This window comes from Phaethon aethereus (genome assembly GCF_964289735.1).
Source record: "Phaethon aethereus genome assembly, chromosome: 19".
Lineage (NCBI taxonomy): Eukaryota > Metazoa > Chordata > Aves > Phaethontiformes > Phaethontidae > Phaethon > Phaethon aethereus.
Window position 1 is genome coordinate 1,783,192 of NC_138595.1, and position 8,595 is coordinate 1,791,786.

Below are 8,595 nucleotides of genomic sequence, written 5' to 3' on the forward strand. Positions count from 1 at the left end.
TGCAGGAGAGGGACGTGGGCACCCGCGGATGGGGAGAAGGTGGGGCGGCTCTCAGCTGCTGTCTCAAGTGCGAAATGTATTTCTGGCTGCGATAACGGGGCACTATATCTCATCCTGAAGTATCCTGCCTCTTCGCAAAGAGGGAAGCCAGTAAATCATGCGGTGGTTTCTTTCAGGCGTGCCTGTGCACCATGGCTGGGAAGGCAGCCACGAGTTTCTCTAACCACATTTTGCACCGTTCTTCACCTTTCTTTTTTTTTTCACTTTTGAAATACTCATATTTGTCATGTGTTTATAAAAAAGCAAAACCGCAGTAGTTATCGGTGAAGAGACCGGTGTAGGAGCCAGTCCTCCGCCCGCAATGGTGTTTAAGTCTTCGGGGTTTGGTGTTGTGGGAGAGGGAGACGTGCTGTCGCCGAGGGCTCCGTGTGGGCTGTGTGCGGGGGACAGCCATGCCGGTGCTGTGCCTGTCTTACACCTCTGTACGCACTCCGCCTGGTGTGTTTCCTTGGAAATGCAATGATGTACTTCACTGGTGCTCAAAAGTGTTGCTTTGTCATCACATCTAATTTACTCGGCCCTAAGGGACTGACCATCAGCCCGGTACCATGCAAGTTCTCCTTGTAGGACAGTAATGTCAAAATCCTTACATTTCTTCTCCCTTTCCCTCTCTCTTTCCCATCATCATTCGTGGCTGAATTGAGTTTATTTGGGTGAGATTCCAGCATCCGACTTGTGCTTTACCCAGCTGCCCTCTCTGCCCCCGCAGCAAGGCGTTTGGATCCTCGTTAGCGTAATATGCCGTTCACTAAGGCAAATGTCATAATGAATCCTGACTTAGAAATTTCTCAGGAGTTCATCGAAAGAGAGTTTGTCTTTCAGCAGTGACCTTTCTCGTTGAACGCAGGTTAATGTATGAGCAGGGTCGGTGTTAACATGGCAGTTTGCAGAAGGCGGCACTTGATAAGCGAGCTCCAGCGAGCTCCGTCCCTGCTCCCAGCAGAGCATTTCGCAGCCCCGAGCCTCCTGCCTCTGCGTGAACCTGGGCTGCCAGGCGCGTTTCGGGCCCCAGCTCTCAGCTCCTTGACAGAAATCACTTGTTGAAGCGTTGTGTCGGGAAGCATCTTACACACATGTTAAATGTGGGTAAAGACGGCTCTGCTAAAGGCCACCAAGATGAGTGAGTAATAAAATAGCCTTGCCTGTTGAAGCAGTGTCTTGAGGTTACGAATGCATTTTAAAATTCTCTCCAAATTCATATTTATTTTAGCAGATTTTCCGTAGACTCTCCGTTGAGGAGATGCAGCTTGGGCAGAGGAGAGGGTGCAGTGAATGTGCATGGTTGCACCAAACATGTCCCCGAGACGAGACCCCACCTGCGGGCGGGGGCAAAACCCTGGCTTTTGCCATAGCAAAACCTGACCGCTGTAAATACTAAACGCTGGCAAAGGTTTGTGGCCAGGCACCGACTCTAAGGTCCTTTCATCCATTTCCAGCCTTGTCGGCAATGGCATTTCTCTGTCTCTTCCCGTCGCTTCTGGAAGATGGGGGCCATACCGACGTTTGGTGATGTTTTTGATGTTTTGGTGGCTCTCCCAGCCACCCCTTCAGACAAGGTCCAGCTCTTGCTGCGCCAGCCGTGTGCAGCAGATCCCAACCCCACCATCGCCAACACTTCGCATTTAAAAAAAGCCTGTTCTGGGGCTGCTTTATGAACCGACATTTGCTTCAATGTCTCATGCTCCATCTCTCTTTCCCTCGTCGCTTTTCAGAGCTCCCCAAGCCACCGTGGCACTGGGTAGAGTAGAGCCTGAGGCTCCCGAAGCCTGTGCCTCTGGCCTGCAGGCAAGCACTCACTTACTGATGAAAATTCACAGTCTTAGAGCGTTTTCCATAAGAAAAAACACAGCAAATTCAAAGTGAAGCAAACAAGACATTAAACTTCCTTGCTTGCATCACTGCCACATCTCTTGGCTGCTGTCTCTTGATCTCCGTAGGCATAGGAGACCTTGATCTATCACAGGGCTTCCTGGTGACGCTTGGGATTGCAAATAACACGTAGATGAAACCCTTGGGTTGGAGGCACTTAGCCGCAGTCTCAGAGCTGTGAAAATGTCTGGTGCAGGATGGTTTCCTGCGCAGTTGGATGGTGAGTTGGACTGCTGGGGCTATCTGAGTGCTGGCAGTCCTTGGAAGAGGAGATGGCCTCGCCGACCCCCAGGCAATGCTGAATCAGTCCGATGGGTCCTTCTGGCAAACCTAAGTCAGGAGATACTTGGTCAGCTTGGCCAGTACCTCTGCTGGGACCAGGCAACAGGTCGGGCTTTGCTCCTGGTCTCCGCTGACTGGCATCGACACGGGCCGTGGTTCCCTCCCCTCTCCTGGGTCAGCGCAATCCCCTGACGGTTTTTCAGTAACGTGCTTCCAAACTTCTGCCCTTAATTATTTTCCATTCTGACCACAGGATGTCGGTGGCCAGGGAAAGTCTCACATTCCTTCCAGCCTGCAAGGCATTAGTCTTAGTGCTCTGCGATTCCCCGCAGCTTGCAACAGTGTGGCTCCTGGACAGCTTCTGCCTCCTCCAGAGACTGAGCTGACACCGAGAACTCTCTCGGAAAGATACGTCTCCGAAGAGTCTTACATTTTCTTTGAGGACTGAACCAGTATCTGGAGTCTTGAGGATTTTGGGGGCTTTTTCTTCTTCATTTTAGTCTCAGATTATTCCAGGTTTGTGTAAAACAAATGTGTTTCCAGGTATTTCTTACCAGAACACACCACGTTTTGCATGTTGGGAGAGTTGTTCGAGGTCCCTTTGCTGTTGTTTCAAAGCCATGGTGGAAGTGCCTCTGGCTCCGGGTGAGCTTACGTGCAGCTATCATAAGAAGCCAAATTTAGCACCTCAACCTGGCTGAGTGCGTTGTTAAAGTACAGCTTTCTGAGGAGCGCTTAGCATCCTAGTAATTATGAGAGCTTTGCTGTTTCATTTATTGGGCCTGGAGCGAAGTGTCAGCTCTGTAAAAGCTTCCATCCTTCTATACCGTTTTCTGGGCAGCTGCTCAGCAGTCGGCGCGGAGCGGTGCCGGGGCATCCCCAGCCGCCACCCGGCCGTTCCCAGGCCATGGAGCGGCGCGCGTGCTTTCGGCGTGCCCGTTTTCCCGCGGGCACTCCTGTGAGCAGTGTGGGGTATTCAGCTGATGTTCAGCGGATAGAAAATTGCCTTTTTCTTACATTACATGCCTGCGAACAGAAGGACATTGGAAGAACTGGTTGCCGGCTCTTTCTGCATGTATGAAAGCCGGTGGTTCCAGTCTTCATACAGCCCCATCCCTGGAAACATCCCAGGTCAGGTTGGACGGGCCTCGGAGCAACCTGCTCTGGTTGAAGATGTCCCTGCTCGCTGCAGGGGTTTGGACTAGATGGCCTTAATGGTCCCTTCCAGCCCAAACCCTTCTGTGATCCTCTGATTTTATGTAAATGACAGTGGCCGGGGGGGGATGTCTGGGGGGACAAAGCGTCTCTCCGGGGCTCCTCGGTCGCCGCTTGCTCTTCTCTTTGCAAGGTTTCAGGAGACGGCAAAGCGTGTCCCCTTGTCCCCTGCGCAAGTTCTGTGGTTGCGGGTTAATGACGCAGAACTCCCTCCGGATGCCCCGTGTACATCTGTCTGTCCTGTTAGCCATGGCATCGCCACGGCCCGTCAGCACGTGGCATCGGCTGCTCCTCCCCGCGGTGGATGCGGTGATGGTGGCTCTGGGCATCGCCTGGGCAGTTGCTCGGGGCTGCGGCGGGTCCCTGCTCCTGGCCCTGAGGCGATGGCGGTGCAATGGGCTTTCCTGGCGCTGCCGCGGGCGTTCACAGGAGTATTTTACTAACAGGATCCCCTTTGCCTTGCCGCGTCCCTCTGCCGCGCTCCTGCCTTTGCTCAGACTGGCCAGCGGGGTTTTCCGCGTGACTTGACGGTAGAACTCGCACCCATTTTATTGAACCAGAAGGAAGAAATGGGAGAAAAAGTGCTAGCTTACAGTAACAAAGGACTTTTGAACATCTCAGCTGGATATTTTTCTTCATGAGTGAGAAGGCCAAATGTTATCTTGACATTTAATCTTTAATAATAAAAAAAGGCACTTTGTTTGCCAGTGAATTCCAAAACCTGTTTACTCACTCATGCCTTATTTCTTTTAACTTGCTAGCTTAGATGTCCTACTTACTTTCCCTTGCTACCAGTTCAGAGCTGCATTAAATCATTTATTTTGTAAAATTTACTTCCCTGTCATTGCGGAGCCGACAGCAGTCGGGTTGACTTTTTTTGGCTAGTGAATTAATTCATTTGAAAAATGGGGACCTCTTGGGAGGGCGGTGCGGAGGGAAGGGACCAGGGCAGGAGCGGCGGTGGCCCAGCAGCAAACCCAGGCTGAGACCACCGCAGCCCTCCTAAGGTGCTGCCAAAGCCTTCCCTTGGGCTGCCCTTGTCGGGAGAGCGCGGCTTTCTCGCGGGCTGGTTCCCATCCCCAGCAAAACGCTGCAGGCGGTCAGCGCGGCTCTGACCCACGGGCTAGCGGCGCGGCGTTACTGCAGGCTGTCAAACTTCATAAACCCTTTTTAGCGCTTAATGAAGATGCACGGGAAGTTGCAGCCAGAGGAAAAGGCTGAAGAAATCTTGGCACGGCCTCGAACGCGGAGGTGATGGGATCTGCCGCGGGTCGGGTGCCCGGTTACGCTGATACCTGCAGAGCCCGGCTGGGGCTCCCGGCTGGCTGGCTCCCGGGGGAGCCTGCGGCGGGTGTTGGTCACCGCCGGACTTGTCCTGCCCCCGGGCGCGTGTGCGACACCGTGCTCAGCTGGGAGACTCGAGGCCAGCCGTTCGCAGCGTGTGTCGCGGCGCTGCCGGTACCTGCACGCGGCGGGGACGCGGTGAGACGCTAGTTGAGCCTCACGGTGTGGGCAGGCAAGTCTCCGTGTGCTCCCGAGGGACCTTGCAAGTACCAGCCAGGTGTAGCTCCAGCTTCCCGCAAGCCATTTCCATCCAGCTCCTCCTAGTCCGCTAACTTTTCTTTTGCATTGAAACCTCTTATTCATAAATTTTACATCCGTAAACTGTGAGAAATGCCAGAAGCCTGATCATCTAACATGCTTTAATATTTAAATTTATTCTTTAGTATCATTCTTATTTACATTGTTTTTCTGTCTCAAAAAAAAAAATATAAAGGGAGGAAAAAAAAATAATTTTCTTTTACTTCCACGTTAGGAGGTGAGTTGTCATACACCCTCTGGAATTCTTTTTTGCTTTTGATCTTTATTTATTTGTTTAATTTTGGTTGATGTCCCAAGCATGGTTTTGGAGACGAAGGTACGTCTTCGCTCTCCAAATCAAAAGGAAAAAAATTAAATAAAACAACACTCTCCTCGGTCATATTAAAAAAGAAAAATTCCAAACTGTTCCATTCCATACCATTTAAAGAAAAAAAAAACCAATTGAACTATTTCTACAGCTTACCGATTTAAAAGGGCGGGTTTTTTTCAAAAGTATCGAATGGATCCAAAAACGATTTTACTAGACGTGATTGAAGTTATTTGCTGTCAACATTTTAATATCAATATTACCACAATGTGTAGTCTCAAACTAGTTCCTTTGTAGTTTGCATGGGATGTGAATGCTGTCTCGGCGTGCCCAGACCTAGAGAACTTGTTACTACTGCATGAGCATCAAGTCAGATGTTGAAAAATATCTATTATATTTTGTGATAATTTGGTGAAAATGAGCACCTCCAGTCTCTGGTTGCAGTAGTGTGTTGAATGATTGTTTGTTTTTTTTTTATATATATCCATATATATAGTTTTGGAGCTCTAAGCTTCGTAGTAGTACGGGCTGACTCTTATCCAGTACTTGCTCTCCTATCGCATGGCCTTGGTTAAGTGTTAGAATTGGGCCTAGGCTGTTTATTCTGGTGTTTGGCTTTGTAATAACGGTGCATGCCCGGCGTCTGGCCTCATACCCAGCTTTATTCTCTGCACACCAGTCTTGAATAGCTACAGTGCTCAACCGAATTTTGGCGCACCCGCTTCCCCGGCAGGCTCCAACCCAGCCCGACCCGGAGGCTTCCCCGGGGCCAACAGCCCAGGGCCCGTCGCGGACCTCTACGGCACGGCCAGCCAGGACTCCGGCGTGGGTAACTACATAAGCGCCGCCAGCCCGCAGCCGGGCTCCGGCTTCGGCCACGGGATCGCCGTAAGTACCGCGCGTGCCGGCGCCACAGCCGCCGCCCCTGCTTCTCGGTCAAGGGGGGGTGTTTTCATCGTTCAGTGATATTGCGGGGGGTACACTGGGTTTTTTGTTAATTATGACCTGACAGCAAGCGTAGCACCTTGCTGCCGTAGCCTGCTAGAGCTGTGCCCAACCCACTGGAGCTGCCAACGGGCTGCCCGGCGTGCCGCTGCGGGTACCAGCGCGGCTGGAGACGTCTGCCAGACCTGACACACTGCGAAAGGAAACACCGAATAATTACGGGCTTTAAAGTTTCTGCTTATCTATACGGGCTTTACAAAGCCGAACCGCCCACCCCGGCCGACGGGCCCGCTGGCAGACAATGTAGCAGTCCCTGCTCCTGCCTAAACGAGGAAAAAGCGGCTCATTAATTCAGCCAGCAGAACCCCGGGGTAGCCCACAGCCACCCCGGTGAGGGGATGGCCATCCGGCCGCTGGCCGTGGGGCTGTCCTGCTCCCCACCGCCCATCCCTGTAACTGCAGCATCCCTGTGGACCGGGGGTGGACGCTGGCCTTTGCTGACCTCCTGGGTCCCGTCCCAGCCGGTTACGGCATCGCTATCAGTCCTTAACACCTGCAGGTTACAGGCAAGTCGCTTCCGTTTTGTTGTCAAGCCATTGGAAAAGTACCTCTCTAATGCCGCGTGGGTCTGCAATCTCACTAATGACGGGCAACGGAGATTTGCTTAACAAAGCTGCACGCTGTTGTTCAGATCGCGCTGTTTTACCTGTGTGTGTTAGCATGAATGTGGTTGGACCTCCTTGGTGGCTGTCAGTCTCCCAAACAGAAAAACTGCAGCGGAAGTTCTTTCCGTTTTTTGTAGTAAAACGATGAGATTTTTTTGCCTCTCGTACAATAAACATGGCGAAGTACAGAGGGCTCCGCCAAGATCCCTCAAACCGAGTGGAGAATTTGACTTCCTGACTGAATTGGATGAGCGGAGGGAGCCGGAGCGTAGTGCAGACAAAGTTCCTGAAACTGTGTTATTTTTATTGCATAAGCAACCAGTACCCAAAAAGATGCTGCTGCCTCCGTTTGTGCCCTTGTGCTCAATTCCCATCGCGGTCCTGCCCCTCCTGTGGTCACGCCGGGGACGCGACAATCCCTTCGGATCAGTTCTAGTACCAAACACTGAATGTTATTGCTCTGCTAAGAGGTGCATCAACTTAAACTGCCATCTCTCACCTCTTACACCACCTCTTGTTTGCATTTTTTACCTAAAGAAAAGACCTGTTTGTTCTTGAAAACTTGGGCACTTTGGCCTCAGCAACATCCCAATTTTTCAAGTCATAGGATACAAGGTACAAGCGTGGGTATCCGGATTTGTCTGCACTAACACTTCTCCAGAGAACGATTTTGTATTTGACTTGCAGATTGGCAGCCTCTTAATTTCCCCCAATAACTGCAAAGAATCCCGTAGCTTTTTTTACATATATATTTATTTAACACTCTCCATTTACTAACCCTGATTTAAAAATAAAGAAGGGAAAACCCAAAGCTTATTTTTGCAACTGGGGGAATGAGAAGATTATGGTCTTGGAAAGGTAACCGTAGGGTTCAGCACACCGAGTCATCGGTGGCCAGAGCAACTCTTGGAAATACCTATTCATGCTGGCAACACAGTCTTTCAAGTCCTTTGATAATTTCTTGCCAAAATTAATAATCATCTGTTCCCATGTATAGAGCACTGATGAACTTAACAATTGTACAATTTTAGGGACCTTTGATTGCAACGGCTTTTACAAATGGATACCATTGAAACGTTACACATGGTTGGTTGCCATCTCACTTGGAGGTATTACAGTATATACCATTTGTACCTTGTGCTAAACTACCATCTCCCCTATATTTACTTTAAGTGAACAATTTTTTATCTTCATTTCATCTTTCCTTGGCCTTTAATCATTCCTTTCTGTGATTTATGTTATTCAAATCAATCTCACGGGTTGGAAACTGGAAGACTGATTGGGAGCTAAACCCCAAAAAAGTCATGTTTTCATATTCATGACACACAGTGCAATAATTTGGAGAGCCAAAAACCCCGCAGAAAAACCAGCGATCCCAGAAGCCTGTGGGGAAATGACCAAGTGCCAGCTGACGGCATCCCGGTGGGGATTATAGACCCGCTACCAATGCACTTGTCTAAAAATAGACAAGCACCACTGCTTTATTACAGAGAAACCATCATTCTTAATTAAGTGCTGTACCAAATATTACAGCTAAAAGATAACATTGTAACTAGTAACCATAGAGCAATTATCAAGATTAAAAAAAAATTAAACCTAAGCAAATTAAATTAAAGACATTACCTGAGTAATGCATCCTTGGACGGCTGC

At 50.1% G+C, this 8,595-nt stretch overlaps 1 protein-coding gene across 1 annotated transcript in view; it reads left to right on the forward strand.

The window, feature by feature from the left end:
- MSI2 (musashi RNA binding protein 2) overlaps positions 1–8,018 on the forward strand; it is a gene marked incomplete at both ends in the record, with an annotated part of 252,321 nt that extends 244,303 nt beyond the window's left edge. Inside the window, 2 exons of the mRNA XM_082008648.1 lie at positions 6,069–6,223; positions 7,977–8,018. Coding sequence (XP_081864774.1) covers positions 6,069–6,223; positions 7,977–8,018 — 197 coding nt within the window. The remainder of the gene's footprint in view (positions 1–6,068; positions 6,224–7,976) is intronic.
- Between the last annotated feature and the right edge of the window lie 577 nt (positions 8,019–8,595).